The following is a 16,660-nucleotide window of genomic DNA, read 5'->3' on the forward strand; positions in this document are numbered from 1 at the left end:
TCACCTGCTTAACGACCGAGAAACACACTTTTCATTCAGTGTGTGTGTGTGTGTGTGTGTGTGTGTCTTCTTTATTAATCAGTCTAAACTGTGTCAGAAGCCGAAACTCTGGTTTAGTCAGAGATATGCAGGACCTGCAGGAAAAAAATGTTCATATTTTTTCAGAGCTTCCAGCCTGTCCACATATTTTCAGGACAGTCGCACCTGGTTCCGCTGGGTGTCCACGGGTTTGAAGACATTCCTTAATTAATAAGTTAGGCTATTTTGAGATGTCCACATTGTGTACTTTAATCCAGCGGTCCCCAACCACCGGGTCGCGACCCAGTACCGGGCCGTGGGCCATTAGATACCGGGCCGCACGGAACATTTGATTTTTTAAAATTGAATATCAGTCTAAATGTTGATGTTTTATTTTGCGGAATGACGCACAGACTCATGCGTAACCCACGGACGGCGAAAGAATGGATCCGCGACCCATTTGTAAAGAAACCTGGTGAATGGAGCCGGTCCGTGCTAGAAGAGGATCAACTGCTGGACACTGCAAATGACGGTGGCCTTAAAAGTATGTTTCAAACAACAACTGAGCCAGTGTTCTGGGTTTAAATCGAGGCAGAATAACCCTGAGATCGCCATTTCCAACCCCCTATCTTTGTGAAGCAGGATTTTCTGCACTGACCGCAACCAGAACGAAACTACGGAACAGACCGGACGTACGGAACACACTGGGGGTGTCACTGTCCCCCATTCTTCTGAGATGGGACCGGCTCGTTGCAGAGAAACATGCTCAGGGCTCTCACTAAGTGACGTTATTATTATTGTTATTATTTGATTGACGTGTTCACCCTTTTATAGAGAAATGACCCGGTACTGTCACTTGAATCGAGTTTAGTTTTTTATTATAATTATTTCTTATTAGAAAGGATTTTCGTTCTTAAATAAATGTTTTCGTTTACAGAGATGTTGTTGATTATTAATTTATGAACAAAAGGTTATTTATTGTCTGTTGATGTTTGCATTTGACGTAAGACCACTGCGGATGATTTATTATTAGATTACGTCATTAACGATCATCGAGCAAGGCCTGAGCGTATGAAACCGGTACGTGGTGCAAAAAAGGATGGGGACCGCTGCTTTAATCAGTTAAAGGAGACGCTCTGGAGACACACGTCATTGTTATAGATTTTTAAGTTGAATGAGTAAACGGAACAAATCAGGAAATGTGTTAAACTAAAAATTGTTCCTTAAAAGTCATTTATGTCAAACCTGTTCATATATTTCTCCAGGCTGTTTGAAAGGCAGCGGATGCGGATCAGAGATCAGGGTTTGCTCTGTAAAGGTGGGTATGAGGGCGATACCTGTGTTTACATCTCTGCACCGGAACCAAGTCTATAGCCTCGTGGTCCTCCTCCGCCAGAACATTTACCGCGCATGGTAAAGCAGATCAAACTATAAACTATAGTGTCACTATGTGCAGTGAAGCATTGAACAATGTGCCATTAGGTTATATCCCATATACAGATACATATACACAGGAACATGGGGTGAGAAGTGTACATGAGTTCTTAGGGGAAAAGGGTTTAGAAGTGTGCATGAAAGCTGCACACTCGACTGATCAGACCTGAGTAGTGTGTGTGACTCAGTCAGTCCTCCTGCAGCTCTTCTGAGTCTGTCTTTTGTCTCCAGGCTTTAAAAGTCACAGCAACGGCGCCCCCCTCTGGACAAACAACCCATGAACACATTAGAGAGCAGAGGAGGGGTGACAGAAACCCAGCCCCTCTCACTTTCACTGGGGTCCTCTCGGCCCCCCTCTGCGGAGTGGGTGTGAAACACTGAGATCAGTTTCTGGATCGTTGTTGTTCTCTTTGTTCTGTTGTTGTGTCTCTCGTGGTCATTATCACCTGGACCTCCCTCTGTCCATTCTCCTGGCTCAGAGGTGTTAAAGGGAGCCCGGTGGAGCCCCTTCACACCTGCAGAGACAGAACACGTGGGAATCCACAGGTCTTCACATTCCCTGGACTTTATCCTGCCCCTGGGACACAGTCTAGAAATGTCAGAGTGACCCCTGTGTGAACAGAGCCAGGAATGTTCCGGTGCATCGCAGTCTATCTCCTGCACAGGCTCCGCCCCCTGTCTGAACCAGCGACGTGTGAAAGGACGTGTCCGGACCTGGTTCTCCAGAACCTTCTCGGAGATCGCATGTTAAAACAAAAACACAGGTGTAAAAGGTCATAACTCTTTAAACTCCACTGCGCCCCCTAGGGTTCAGAGCTGTGTAAAGCGAGCCATGCTTCAACTCTTCATCGTCTGGTTCATGAAACATTCATATGCTGTGGAAACAAAGTATAGTTTGTAAATCAGCCTCGGAGCCTGATACCAAGCTCCGCCCACCACCACCTCATTTAAATATCATTTACGTACCGCACTCGTCTGTGGAGTTTGAAGTGCAGTTGAGTGTTACTGCGCCCCCTGTTGGCAGACTGCAGAAACAAAACAGCTTTTTCTTGCTTTGCCCCAAAACTGTGGAACACCTCCCCCACAGACATTGACCAGGACCAGCTTTAACACGCTTTAAAACACCCTTTTAGACGGGAATTCTTTTACAAACGTTGATTTTACTGAAATGTTTTTAATATTTTGAAATATTGAGTTTGAACAAAGATAATAAAATGTGTAAATTATTCACGGCTCATTTTCTCTCCATCTTTTGTGTAAATGTTTACTGTTTTCATTATTTATTTACTACCTTTTTTATTAAAGTAAACATTTCTCTGTTGTTTTACCGTTAGCTCGTGTTCTGAGTTATTATTTATTATTATAATTATTATTACTTTTATCATTGGCGTTGTCAGGGTTCTCTCAGGACCCGCTGGGGAACTGTTACAGACAAAGAATGAATGAATGAATGAATGAATGAATGAAAGATGGTATTAATTGCAGAGTTAAAATGTGGGCGGAGCTGAGAGTGGAGGAGAGAGAGTAAACGGAGCGTGCTGATTGGCTGAAGCCGGTAGAGTGCCGTGATGGAGGAGTGTGCGCGCGCAGGTGCTAATGATCAGCAGGTGATAGTGATACGCTCGGCTTTAAGAGCGGACAGGTCATGAGCTCGCGCTCCCTACGGCCACCCGCCACAGTGTGTGAAGAACAGAGGAGTGATAGAGTGATAGAGAAGGGCTGTGTGCGTTAGACCAGAGACGGTGGTGAAATGCAGGTCGGACGCAGAGAGAGCCCCGCGCCCCCCAACATCCAACTCTTCAACTGCACGCGCGCGGACTGCGGAGCCACTTTCACGCGCAAATGGCGCCTAGAGGAGCACGAGACCGTTCACACAGGCAAGGTCGGTCTTTGTCCACACACACACACACACACACACACTTAGCGGCCCCCTCTGTCTCACCGTCTATATACTTTCCTCTTTTAATCTCAATCCCCCTCTCCACTCCATCCCCCAACCTGCCCCCTGCTCCGTGTGTGTGTGGAGAGCTGCACAAAGCTCTTTTCCCTGTCACAGATGGGTTCAGTGAAGCAGCTTCCTGCAGTTTGACCGCCGGAGTGCGCTGTTTCCTAACGCTTGGTGAAATCACTGCTTGTTTAGGGCTGTGTCCACAGGGCGGCGGCTTCTACCTCAAACAGATCCGAGTCAAACCCGGGCGTTGTGTCTGTGTCTGTGTGTGTCTGTGTCTAGAAGCCCCTCAGGTGTGCAGTTGAAGGATGTGGGCGGAGTTTCACGAGGAAAGCTCACCTGAGAAGACATGCCCACCAACATGGAGAGAAGAGAATCAGGTGAAGACCCTAGAGCCAGATCTCTCTGTAAACACAGCCTGGGGATTTAAGGTGGAGCAGGGTTTAAACCCCAGTTAAGGTGGAGCAGAACGTTGATTAACCCTCTAAGGACAGTGTGTTTGTTTTGCTGACTTTAGTAAAGCAGGTGAACCGTGTGTTTATTAAAGCGAGACCTGAGCAGGCGAAGGTTAAAGTAACGCTCCGTTAAACTCGGCTGTGTTTATCCCAGGTGCAGTGTGCAGAACTGTGCTCAGAGCTTCTTCACTAAAGACAAACTGAAGAGACACGTCCGCTACTCACACGGAGACGGGGACGTCTACTTTAAGGTTTGGACACAGGCAGCGCTATGGGGCTGGGGTTTACAGGACCACAGTATTAAACACTGACCAGGTCCAGGGCACCATTACACTGGGCTGGGTTTAAATGGTGTAGTCTCCAGTGAGAGACCGACTCCACAGGGAAAGACCCTTTAAAAGATTCACCACTTTAAAACAGATTCACACAGGAATCAAAGATATTGTCATTGAATGTAGCTTCAGAGTTAAAAGTTAAATTAAAAACATCCTGATCTCATTGGGACTTTTCTCCTGAAATGGTTCTTAACGTTCCTCGTTGTACAGAAGTCCCGCCCTTATCCCAGTCCAGTTTCTAAGCTCTAACTCTGTTTACTGTTGTCCAGTGCACTTCTGCCAACTGTGAGAGAACGTTCCGGAAGAGACGGGCACTGAAGCTCCACGTGTCCTCACACGGTGTCCCCGCCCCATTTAGGTAATACACACTGACCTTTACACACCAGCCCACAACATTACATATACCCCGTTTCTCCACTGTCCCTATTAGTCCTTTAATAGTGTGTGTGTGTAGGTGCAGTAAAGCTGAATGTGAGATGGTCTTCAGGACCCATGTGGACCGGAATGCTCATGAGAAAACACACAGAGGTGAACTTTACCTGTGCAACCATTGAGGGGGATGGGGGGTGGGTCGGTACCCTGTATAGAGTATTAACTGGTGATGTAAGGGGGGGGGGGTACGTTGTGTCTAGAGTATTAACTGATGGTGTAAGGGGGGGTAAAATGTGTGTAGAGTAGTAACTGATGGTGTAAGGGGGGATAGATTGTGTGTAGAGTAACTGATGGTGTAAGGGGGGAGTATATTGTGTGTAGAGTATTAACTGGTGGTGTATTGTGACGGTGCTCTGCAGGGTATAGCTGTCCTCAGGTGGAGTGTCGGGTTGTAGAACACACCTGGACTAAACTACAGAAACACACCTGCACACACACAGGTGAGTCCCTCACACAAGCACTGCAGAAACACCACACACAGGTTTTACACACTGCAGCCCCGGTTCCCCCTGTACTCCTCCTGGTGTTGGTGGTGTGTTGAGGCTGAATGAAGTGTTTTGATCTGAGACGCTGGTGTTGTAGTGACCTAGTGTCAGTTACATGTTTATTCTAATCGTGTTTGTGTTTAATCAGTTTCCAGTGTGGAGTGTTTATTCTAATCGTGTGTGTAGTCAGTTTCCAGTGTGGAATGTTTATTGTAATCGTGTGTGTAGTCAGTTTTCAGTGTGGAGTGTTTATTCTAATCGTGTGTGTAGTCAGTTTCCAGTGTGGAGTGTTTATTCTAATCGTGTGTGTAGTCAGTTTCCAGTGTGGAGTGTTTATTCTAATCGTGTGTGTAGTCAGTTTCCAGTGTGGAGTGTTTATTCTAATCGTGTATTTGTTTAATCAGTTTCCAGTGTGGAGTGTTTATTCTAATCGTGTGTGTAGTCAGTTTCCAGTGTGGAGTGTTTATTCTAATCGTGTGTGTAGTCAGTTTCCAGTGTGGAGTGTTTATTCTAATCGTGTTTGTGTTTAATCAGTTTCCAGTGTGGAGTGTTTATTCTAATCGTGTGTGTAGTCAGTTTCTAGTGTGGAGTGTTTATTCTAATCGTGTGTGTAGTCAGCTTTCAGTGTGGAGTGTTTATTCTAATGGTCTGTGTAGTCAGTTTCTAGTGTGGAGTGTTTATTGTAATTGTGTGTGTAGACAGTTTCTAGTGTGGAGTGTTTATTGTAATTGTGTGTGTAGACAGTTTCTAGTGTGGAGTGTTTATTCTAATCGTGTGTGTAGTCAGTTTCCAGTGTGGAGTGTTTATTCTAATCGTGTTTGTGTTTAATCAGTTTCCAGTGTGGAGTGTTTATTCTAATCGTGTGTGTAGTCAGTTTCTAGTGTGGAGTGTTTATTCTAATCGTGTGTGTAGTCAGTTTTCAGTGTGGAGTGTTTATTCTAATGGTCTGTGTAGTCAGTTTCTAGTGTGGAGTGTTTATTGTAATTGTGTGTGTAGACAGTTTCTAGTGTGGAGTGTTTATTGTAATCGTGTGTGTAGTCAGTTTTCAGTGTGGAGTGTTTATTCTAATCGTGTGTGTAGTCAGTTTCCAGTGTGGAGTGTTCATTCTAATCGTGTGTGTAGTCAGTTTCCAGTGTGGAGTGTTTATTCTAATCGTGTGTGTAGACAGTTTCCAGTGTGGAGTGTTTATTCTAATCGTGTTTGTGTTTAATCAGTTTCCAGTGTGGAGTGTTTATTCTAATCGTGTGTGTAGTCAGTTTCTAGTGTGGAGTGTTTATTCTAATCGTGTGTGTAGTCAGTTTTCAGTGTGGAGTGTTTATTCTAATCATGTTTGTGTTTAATCAGTTTTCAGTGTGGAGTGTTTATTCTAATCATGTGTGTAGTCAGTTTCCAGTGTGGAGTGTTTATTCTAATGTTTGTGTTTAATCAGTTTCCAGTGTGGAGTGTTTATTCTAATCATGTGTGTAGTCAGTTTCCAGTGTGGAGTGTTTATTCTAATCATGTGTGTGTTTAATCAGTTTCCAGTGTGGAGTGTTTATTCTAATCATGTGTGTAGTCAGTTTCCAGTGTGGAGTGTTTATTCTAATCATGTTTGTGTTTAATCAGTTTCCAGTGTGGAGTGTTTATTCTAATCATGTGTGTAGTCAGTTTCCAGTGTGGAGTGTTTATTCTAATCATGTTTGTGTTTAATCAGTTTTCAGTGTGGAGTGTTTATTCTAATCATGTGTGTAGTCACTTTCCAGTGTGGAGTGTTTATTCTAATCATGTTTGTGTTTAATCAGTTTCCAGTGTGGAGTGTGTATTCTAATCGTGTTTGTGTTTAATCAGTTTTCAGTGTGGAGTGTTTATTCTAATCGTGTTTGTGTTTAATCAGTTTTCAGTGTGGAGTGTTTATTCTAATTCTGTGTGTAGCCAGTTTCCAGTGTGGAGTGTTTATTCTAAGTGTGTGTGTGTAGCCAGTTTCCAGTGTGGAGTGTGTAAGCGGACGTTCAGAAAGCGGGATGCTCTGAGGAGACACCGTCGGACCCACGCTCTGCAGAAGCCTGTGCTGCTGTGTCCAAGTGAGGGCTGTCAGGCGTTCTTCTCCACCACCTTCAACCTGCAGCACCACATCCGCAAGGTTCACCTTGCATTGCTCCGGCACTGCTGTAGCTTCCCGGGGTGTTCCCGGGCCTTCGCCATGAGGGTCAGTCCACTTACCCCCCCTACACGGTCCTCTACACCACCCCCCCTACACGGTCCTCTACACCGCCCCCCCCTACACGGTCCTCTACACCGCCCCCCCCCTACACGGTCCTCTACACCGCCCCCCCCTACACGGTCCTCTACACCGCCCCCCCCCCCACGGTCCTCTACACCGCCCCCCCCTACACGGTCCTCTACACCGCCCCCCCCCCTACACGGTCCTCTATACCGCCCCCCCCCCCTACACGGTCCTCTATACCGCCCCCCCCCCTACACGGTCCTCTATACCGCCCCCCCCCCCCCTACACGGTCCTCTATACCGCCCACCCCCCTACACGGTCCTCTATACCGCCCACCCCCTACACGGTCCTCTATACCGCCCCCCCCCTACACGGTCCTCTATACCGCCCCCCCCCTACACGGTCCTCTATACCGCTCCCCCCCCCCTACACGGTCCTCTATACCGCTCCCCCCCCCTACACGGTCCTCTATACCGCCCCCCCCCTACACGGTCCTCTATACCGCCCCCCCCTACACGTCCTCTATACCGCCCCCCCCCCTACACGGTCCTCTATACCGCCCCCCCCCCCTACACGGTCCTCTATACCGCCCCCCCCCCTACACGGTCCTCTATACCGCCCCCCCCCCTACACGGTCCTCTATACCGCCCCCCCCCCTACACGGTCCTCTATACCGCCCCCCCCCCCCCCCCCCCCCTACACGGTCCCTCTATACCGCCCCCCCCCCCTACACGGTCCTCTATACCGCCCCCCCCCCTACACGGTCCTCTATACCGCCCCCCCCTACACGGTCCTCTACACGGTCGTCTAAACTGCCCCCTTACATGCCCCCCCATGGCCCACTACACTGGCCCCTCTACACTGTCCACTGTCTCCTAACCTGTCCCTCTAACTTAAGATTTACCCTGCCATACTTCAATAAATTTCTGCAGAGGTGTGTTTACTCGTTTGTTTACCATCAGGAGAGTTTGGCTCGTCACCTGCTCCGTCATGACCCTGACGCCACCAAGAGGAAGGTCAGTGATCTCCTTTTTCATCTTACCTTTAAACACATCGCCAGAACTCCCAGCATTCCTTGAGGGCCCAGTTTAACCTTTTAGTTTCTTCTTAAAATGGTCACGTTAAAGGTGCAGTCAGTCATTGTCTTGCTGATCCTCAGTGTAAACATGCCCCCCCTATTTCCCAGGGACCCACCCTGTGGGGGATGACAGCGGTTTGATTCTTCGTCTCCAGGAAGCTGTAGTTTACCATGTTATTTTAATCCCTTTAAGAACTTTTTGCTCACTCAAGAACTTCTCCACTAGAGGGTGCTTCTCACCTGCATAGTGTCATATGTGCTGCTTTTATTCTTTGTAAACAATATTTAATAGAACTGTCCTTGATCTTTAATCACTTGTAAATAATTTGCTGTTGAGGGCTAAACTACTTATGGAACCTTTAAACGAATGTATTCCTGCAGTGGGCGTTGGATTAGTGTTTATGCGGCGGTGTAAGTCGGAGGATGAGGTCTGTCTGCAGGACGTCTGTGCAGACTTGTGCAGGTGTTTAATTCTCGGTAGACATCTGAGCATCTGGAGTGTGATGTGGTGTTAAGAGCTTCCCTTGCGGACGGGAGGCCAAGGACAGAATGGAGTTGTAGGATCTGAAGGTGGGGTGGTTTATAGCTGGAGTTTAGTCTGTAAATAAAGCACAGTGCTGATCTGAGGTCAGGTTTAAATTGAGAGGTTTAAATCCCTCAGCTGTCATCAACAAACTCAGGATGCAGACTTTAATATGAAACCCCTCCCCTGGAGTCGCTCCAGGTCCTGACTCTAACCCTGTTTCAACAGAGACGGAGGCGCAGCAATAAGAGCTGGCAGAAGCGCCTGGAAGGCCGCTCACGGCGCCCCCTGGTGGAGGACGACCTGCGGAGACTCTTCGCTCTGAAGATGAGAGTTTCTCGTAAAACCAAAATGGAGGCGAACCTCTCGGGGCTCTTTAACGAGAGGAAGATCCCTCACCACATCGACCCTGAGGTCAACCTTCGAGAGCTCTTCAGCATCAAGCCCATGCAGAAGGTCAAGGGTTAGCTTTGTTTGTTTACTATTGAAGTTTGTTTTCGTTGCCGTCTGCAGGTTTTGAGTTGTTGGAGCTGACCGCTGCTGGTTTCTGTTTATTTCTGTAAATGTATAATGTAAAAGGGGATGGTAAAGTAAAGCCGCTGATGGTTGAAGGTCAGGTTTAGTTTTGTGCGGCGGTGATTTGTTGGAGAAATGAAACTGGTTTTGTTTGATCTGATTAAAGTTGATCATTAAAGATGAACCCTGTCCTGACGTTCTGCTCAGTGCAGCTTGTGGATTTTATTCTGGATTCGCACTGATGTACACAGCCTTTACTGGGTGCTCTCTCGCCCTGAAGGGTGTAGTGAAGGAACCTGGGGGGTGGGGGCATGTGCAGCAAGAGCCGGGGGAACATCTGATGGTGAATACACTAAACACGACCCACTAAAGGGGAGGAGCCAAATGAATACCCTCAGAGTAAATAAAATGGAAAAACTACTTAAAATATCACACATGATTACATTTAACAGATGTTTGGAATTTGATGCCGACAGCACGGTCCAAAAGTTGGGATTGGGAACGAGAGACTGGTAAAGTCATTTAACCCTACAACCTACAAAAATGAAGGTTAAACTTGAACTGGTCAGTGACGTCTGTGTTTTGGAAGTAAAGAGGGGGAGGGGTTCACACTCAGTCTGCATGGGTTTCATCTCATCTACATCCCATAACATTAAGACTTCAGAATCCTGAGAAATCTCTCAATACAAAATACTTCAAGTTCGAGCTGCTGTACTTGGTTGTACCAACAAACGTGCCGAGTTAGACCCACGGGTACGAAATCCTGAGGACGCTGTGGTCATTCTGCAATTGCGATGGTGCCGTACACTGAGAAAAAATGAATAGCTAAGCAGTTGGTGCAAAATGCAGTCTAGGGTATGACTCTCACAGGTCTACAGAAGTCATGGCCCAGTGCATCCTCGATATTACGGCGGAGCAAGAACACATCAGGATCTGGACTATACTCTTCTGGATGTGGATTTTTAAATGGAACAGTACTTGGGCTGCGACTGATGTTTCCCAACAACCAATGAACATAAGAACACACGTGTACTGAGAAACGGCTTAGACGAAATAAACAAGGCCCAAAACCAGTGTCTGTGGTCTTCTAGCCCTCAGACCGCACTGAATTAAACAGACAGGTTTCTGTAGGACATCACTGCACGGGTCAGAACCACTCCCCAAACCCACCGTCTGTGAACACAGTTCATCACCACCTCCACAAACACAAGCTAAACCTCACAGACGCAGAGAAGAACCCAGAAATAAACAGGATCCAGAAACGCCGCCTTCTCTGGGCTCCAGCTCATTTCAGATGCACTGAGGGGAAGTGGAGAAGCGCAGGGCATGGTGGACTGTCACATCTGTGAAGGGGGCACTGTTAATACTGATAATACTAATACACATGGTTTGGAGTGACATGCTGCCATCCAGACAACGTCTTTTTTCAGGGAAGGCCTATAAAGTAAAAGCAGACACTTTAAAAAGTGACATCCCTGTGATGGCTCTTCTCAAGTTTGTCAGGTCAAATGCTTTGACTGTGCAGGTGAAATAAACCATATAGTGTAAAAAATATTATTTAAACAAAAAGTACAGACATAAAATAAAAATACAACCGTTGGTGGGTGTATGAGGGGCTTTTTCAGCTAAAGACACCTGGGATAAAGTGAGGTTTTATGCCCCTCGGAGGGAGGCAGGAGGGTTCCCTTTTCTCCTGGACAATCTGAGGTAGGCCACAGAGGGCTTATAGGTGCTGGGGGTGTTCCTGGGACAGATGTTTGAGGGTGGGGTTTGGAGGCTGTGTTCAGGGATGGGAAATTAAAGTTAAAAAAAAACAAAAAACTTTTTAAACCTCCCTCTTTTTCCCCTTTTAAATGACAACACGTGTTATTGCACTGTTCTCTCTCCCTCTCTCTTCCTGTCTCTCTTCCTGTCTCTCCCTCTCTCTTCCTGTCTCTTTTCTTATGTCTTTCTATTTTCTCTCTCTCTCTCTCTCTCTCTCTCTCTCTCTCTCTCCCCCTTCCCCATGTTCTGGAGAGAGGGAAGTAGGCCATCATCCCAACTCCGACACATTTAGCTCCTCACGTTCCAGAATAGATGACCCATAAACACTGGAGCTATTCTCCCTTTTACCCCTCACCCTTTTTGGGTGAGTGTGGGAGTGACTGGGCAAGTGTGTGTGTAAGGGACTGGGCGAGTGTGTGGCTGGGTGAGTGTGTAAGGGACTGGGCGAGTGTGTGAGGGACTGGGCAAATTAGCGTGTGGGTGACTGAGCATGTGAGTTACCGGGTGAGTGAGTGAGCGTATGAATTACTGGGTGAGTGAGTGAGCGTGTGAGTTACTGGGTGAGTGAGTGAGTGATTGTGTGACTGGGTGAGTGTGTGGATGACTAGGTGAGTTAGTACGTGACTAGGCAAGTGAGTGAGTGACTGGGCGAGTGTGTGAGTCACTGGGTAAGCTTGTGAGAGACTGGGAGTGTGTGTGTGTGTGAGCGAGTGAGTGACTGGGCGAGTGTGTCAGTGACTGGGCAAGTGAGCATGTGAGTGATTGAGCGAGTGAGTGATTGTGTGACTGGGTGAATATGTGAGAGACTGGGTGAGTGTGTGTGTGTGTGTGACTGGGTGAGTGAGTGACTGGGCAAGTGTGTGCGTGAGTCACTTGGTAAGCTTGTGAGAGACTGGGAGTGTGTGTGTATGTGAATGGGTGAGTGTGTGAGTGACTGGGCGAGTGAACGTGTGAGTGACTGGGCGAGTGAGCGCGTGACTGACTGGGCGAGTGAGCGCGTGAGTGACTGGGCGAGTGAGCGCGTGAGTGACTGGGCGAGTGAGCGCGTGAGTGACTGGGCGAGTGAGCGTGTGAGTGACTGGGCGAGTGAGCGTGTGAGTGCCTGGGCGAGTGAGCGTGTGAGCGACTGGGCAAGTGAGCGTGTGAGCGACTGGGCGAGTGAGCGTATGAGCGACTGGGCGAGTGAGCGTGTGACTGGGCGAGTGAGCGTGTGAGTGAGCGTGTGAGTGACTGGGCGAGTGAGCGTGTGACTGGCCGAGTGAGCGTGTGAGCGACTGGGCGAGTGAGCGTGTGAGCGACTGGGCGAGTGAGCGTGTGAGCGACTGGGCGAGTGAGCGTGTGAGCGTGTGAGCGACTGGGCGTGTGAGCGACTGGGCGAGTGAGCGACTGGGCGAGTGAGCGTGTGAGCGACTGGGCGAGTGAGCGTGTGAGCGACTGGGCGAGTGAGCGACTGGGCGAGTGAGCGTGTGAGCGACTGGGCGAGTGAGCGACTGGGCGAGTGAGCGTGTGAGTGAGCGACTGGGCGAGTGAGCGTGTGAGTGAGCGTGTGACTGGGCGAGTGAGCGTGTGAGTGACTGGGCGAGTGAGCGTGTGACTGGGCGAGTGAGCGACTGGGCGTGTGAGCGCGTGAGTGACTGGGCGAGTGAGCGTGTGAGTGCCTGGGCGAGTGAGCGTGTGAGCGACTGGGCGAGTGAGCGTGTGAGCGACTGGGCGAGTGAGCGTGTGAGCGACTGGGCGAGTGAGCGTGTGAGCGACTGGGCTAGTGAGCGTGTGAGCGACTGGGCGAGTGAGCGTGTGAGCGACTGGGCGAGTGAGCGTGTGAGCGACTGGGCGAGTGAGCGTGTGAGCGACTGGGCGAGTGAGCGTGTGACTGGGCGAGTGAGCGTGTGAGTGAGCGTGTGAGTGACTGGGCGAGTGAGCGTGTGACTGGCCGAGTGAGCGTGTGAGCGACTGGGCGAGTGAGCGTGTGAGCGACTGGGCGAGTGAGCGTGTGAGCGACTGGGCGAATGAGCGTGTGAGCGACTGGGCGAGTGAGCGACTGGGCGTGTGAGCGACTGGGCGAGTGAGCGACTGGGCGAGTGAGCGTGTGAGTGAGCGTGTGACTGGGCGAGTGAGCATGTGAGCGACTGGGCGAGTGAGCGACTGGGCGAGTGAGCGTGTGAGCGACTGGGCGAGTGAGCGACTGGGCGAGTGAGCGTGTGAGTGAGCGTGTGACTGGGCGAGTGAGCGTGTGAGTGACTGGGCGAGTGAGCGTGTGACTGGGCGAGTGAGCGACTGGGTGAGTGAGCGACTGGGCGTGTGAGCGACTGGGCGAGTGAGCGTGTGAGCGACTGGGCGAGTGAGCGTGTGAGCGACTGGGCGAGTGAGCGTGTGACTGGGCGAGTGAGCGTGTGACTGGGCGAGTGAGCGTGTGAGTGAGCGTGTGAGTGACTGGGCGAGTGAGCGTGTGACTGGGCGAGTGAGCGTGTGAGCGACTGGGCGAGTGAGCGTGTGAGCGACTGGGCGAGTGAGCGACTGGGCGAGTGAGCGTGTGAGCGACTGGGCGAGTGAGCGTGTGAGCGACTGGGCGAGTGAGCGACTGGGCGAGTGAGCGTGTGAGTGAGCGTGTGAGTGAGCGTGTGACTGGGCGAGTGAGCGTGTGAGTGACTGGGCGAGTGAGCGTGTGACTGGGCGAGTGAGCGACTGGGTGAGTGAGCGACTGGGCGTGTGAGCGCGTGAGTGACTGGGCGAGTGAGCGTGTGAGTGACTGGGCGAGTGAGCGTGTGAGTGAGCGCGTGAATGACTGGGCGAGTGAGCGTGTGAGTGCCTGGGCGAGTGAGCGTGTGAGCGACTGGGCGAGTGAGCGTGTGAGCGACTGGGCGAGTGAGCGTGTGAGCGACTGGGCGAGTGAGCGTGTGAGCGACTGGGCGAGTGAGCGTGTGAGCGACTGGGCGTGTGAGCGCGTGAGTGACTGGGCGAGTGAGCGTGTGAGTGACTGGGCGAGTGAGCGTGTGAGTGAGCGCGTGAATGACTGGGCGAGTGAGCGTGTGAGTGCCTGGGCGAGTGAGCGTGTGAGCGACTGGGCGAGTGAGCGTGTGAGCGACTGGGCGAGTGAGCGTGTGAGCGACTGGGCGAGTGAGCGTGCGAGCGACTGGGCGAGTGAGCGTGTGAGCGACTGGGCTAGTGAGCGTGTGAGCGACTGGGCGAGTGAGCGTGTGAGCGACTGGGCGAGTGAGCGTGTGAGCGACTGGGCGAGTGAGCGTGTGAGCGACTGGGCGAGTGAGCGTGTGAGTTAGCGTGTGAGTGACTGGGCGAGTGAGCGTGTGACTGGCCGAGTGAGCGTGTGAGCGACTGGGCGAGTGAGCGTGTGAGCGACTGGGCGAGTGAGCGTGTGAGCGACTGGGCGAATGAGCGTGTGAGCGACTGGGCGAGTGAGCGACTGGGCGAGTGAGCGACTGGGCGAGTGAGCGTGTGAGTGAGCGTGTGACTGGGCGAGTGAGCGTGTGAGCGACTGGGCGAGTGAGCGACTGGGCGAGTGAGCGTGTGAGCGACTGGGCGAGTGAGCGACTGGGCGAGTGAGCGTGTGAGTGAGCGTGTGACTGGGCGAGTGAGCGTGTGAGTGACTGGGCGAGTGAGCGTGTGAGTGAGCGCGTGAATGACTGGGCGAGTGAGCGTGTGAGTGCCTGGGCGAGTGAGCGTGTGAGCGACTGGGCGAGTGAGCGTGTGAGCGACTGGGCGAGTGGAGCGTGTGAGCGACTGGGCGAGTGAGGCGTGTGAGCGACTGGGCGAGTGAGCGTGTGAGCGACTGGGCTAGTGAGCGTGTGAGCGACTGGGCGAGTGAGCGTGTGAGGCGACATGGGCGAGTGAGCGTGTGAGCGACTGGGCGAGTGAGCGTGTGAGCGACTGGGCGAGTGAGCGTGTGAGTTAGCGTGTGAGTGACTGGGCGAGTGAGCGTGTGACTGGCCGAGTGAGCGTGTGAGCGACTGGGCGAGTGAGCGTGTGAGCGACTGGGCGAGTGAGCGTGTGAGCGACTGGGCGAATGAGCTTGTGAGCGACTGGGAGTGAGCGACTGGGCGAGTGAGCGACTGGGCGAGTGAGCGTGTGAGTGAGCGTGTGACTGGGCGAGTGAGCGTGTGAGCGACTGGGCGAGTGAGGCGACTGGGCGAGTGAGCGTAGTGAGCGACTGGGCGAGGTGAGCGACTGGGCGAGTGAGCGTGTGAGTGAGCGTGTGACTGGGCGAGTGAGCGTGTGAGTGACTGGGCGAGTGAGCGTGTGACTGGGCGAGTGAGCGACTGGGTGAGTGAGCGACTGGGCGTGTGAATGACTGGGCGAGTGAGCGGACTGGGCGTGGTGAGCGACTTGGGCGTGTGAGCGACTGGGCGAGTGGGCGTGTGAGCGACTGGGCGAGTGAGCGTGTGAGCGACTGGGCGAGTGAGCGACTGGCCGAGTGAGCGTGTGAGCGACTGGCCGAGTGAGCGTGTGAGCGACTGGGCGAGTGAGCGTGTGAGCGACTTGGCGAGTGAGCGTGTGAGCGACTGGGCGAGTGAGCGTGTGAGCGACTGGGCGAGTGAGCGTGTGAGAGACTGGGCGAGTGAGCGACTGGCGAGTGAGCGACTGGGGCGTGTGAGCGACTGGGCCGAGTGAGCATGTGAGCGACTGGGCGAGTGAGCGTGTGAGCGACTGGGCGAGTGGAGCGTGTGAGCGGACTGGCCGAGTGAGCGTGTGAGCGACTGGCCGAGTGAGCGTGTGAGCGACTGGGCGAGTGAGCGTGTGAGCGACTTGGCGAGTGAGCGTGTGAGCGACTGGGCGAGTGAGCGTGTGAGCGACTGGGCGAGTGAGCGTAGTGAGAGACTGGGCGAGTGAGCGACTGGCCGATTGAGCGTGTGAGCGACTGGCCGAGTGAGCGTGTGAGCGACTGGGCGAGTGAGCGTGTGAGCGACTGGGCGAGTGAGCGTGTGAGCGACAGGGCGAGTGAGCGTGTGACTGGGCGAGTGAGCGTGTGACTGGCGAGTGAGCGTGTGAGTGAGCGTGTGAGTGACTGGGCGAGTGAGCGTGTGACTGGGCGAGTGAGCGTGTGAGCGACTGGGCGAGTGAGCGTGTGAGCGACTGGGCGAGTGAGCGACTGGCGAGTGAGCGTGTGAGCGACTGGGCGAGTGAGCGTGTGAGCGACTGGGCGAGTGAGCGACTGGGCGAGTGAGCGTGTGAGCGACTGGGCGAGTGAGCGACTGGGCGAGTGAGCGTGTGAGTGAGCGTGTGAGTGAGCGTGTGACTGGGCGAGTGAGCGTGTGAGTGACTGGGCGAGTGAGCGTGTGACTGGCGAGTGAGCGACTGGGTGAGTGAGCGACTGGGCGTGTGAGCGCGTGAGTGACTGGGCGAGTGAGCGTGTGAGTGACTGGGCGAGTGAGCGTGTGAGTGACTGGGCGAGTGAGCGTGTGAGTGAGCGCGTGAATGACTGGGCGAGTGAGCGTGTGAGTGCCTGGGCGAGTGAG

At 52.1% G+C, this 16,660-nt stretch overlaps 1 protein-coding gene across 1 annotated transcript; it reads left to right on the forward strand.

The window, feature by feature from the left end:
* The first annotated feature begins 3,066 nt into the window (after nt 1-3,066).
* On the forward strand, nt 3,067-9,606 carry 42sp43 (P43 5S RNA-binding protein). Its single transcript, XM_066675339.1, has 9 exons — nt 3,067-3,334; nt 3,683-3,780; nt 4,010-4,106; nt 4,460-4,548; nt 4,645-4,718; nt 4,982-5,062; nt 7,063-7,292; nt 8,274-8,327; nt 9,141-9,606. The coding sequence occupies exons 1-9, from the start codon at nt 3,203-3,205 to the stop codon at nt 9,378-9,380; spliced, it is 1,095 nt and encodes a 364-aa protein (XP_066531436.1). The 5' UTR covers nt 3,067-3,202; the 3' UTR covers nt 9,381-9,606.
* The last annotated feature ends 7,054 nt before the right edge of the window (nt 9,607-16,660 follow it).

Source organism: Hoplias malabaricus, chromosome 6 (genome assembly GCF_029633855.1).
Source record: "Hoplias malabaricus isolate fHopMal1 chromosome 6, fHopMal1.hap1, whole genome shotgun sequence".
In the NCBI taxonomy this organism is placed as follows: domain Eukaryota; kingdom Metazoa; phylum Chordata; class Actinopteri; order Characiformes; family Erythrinidae; genus Hoplias; species Hoplias malabaricus.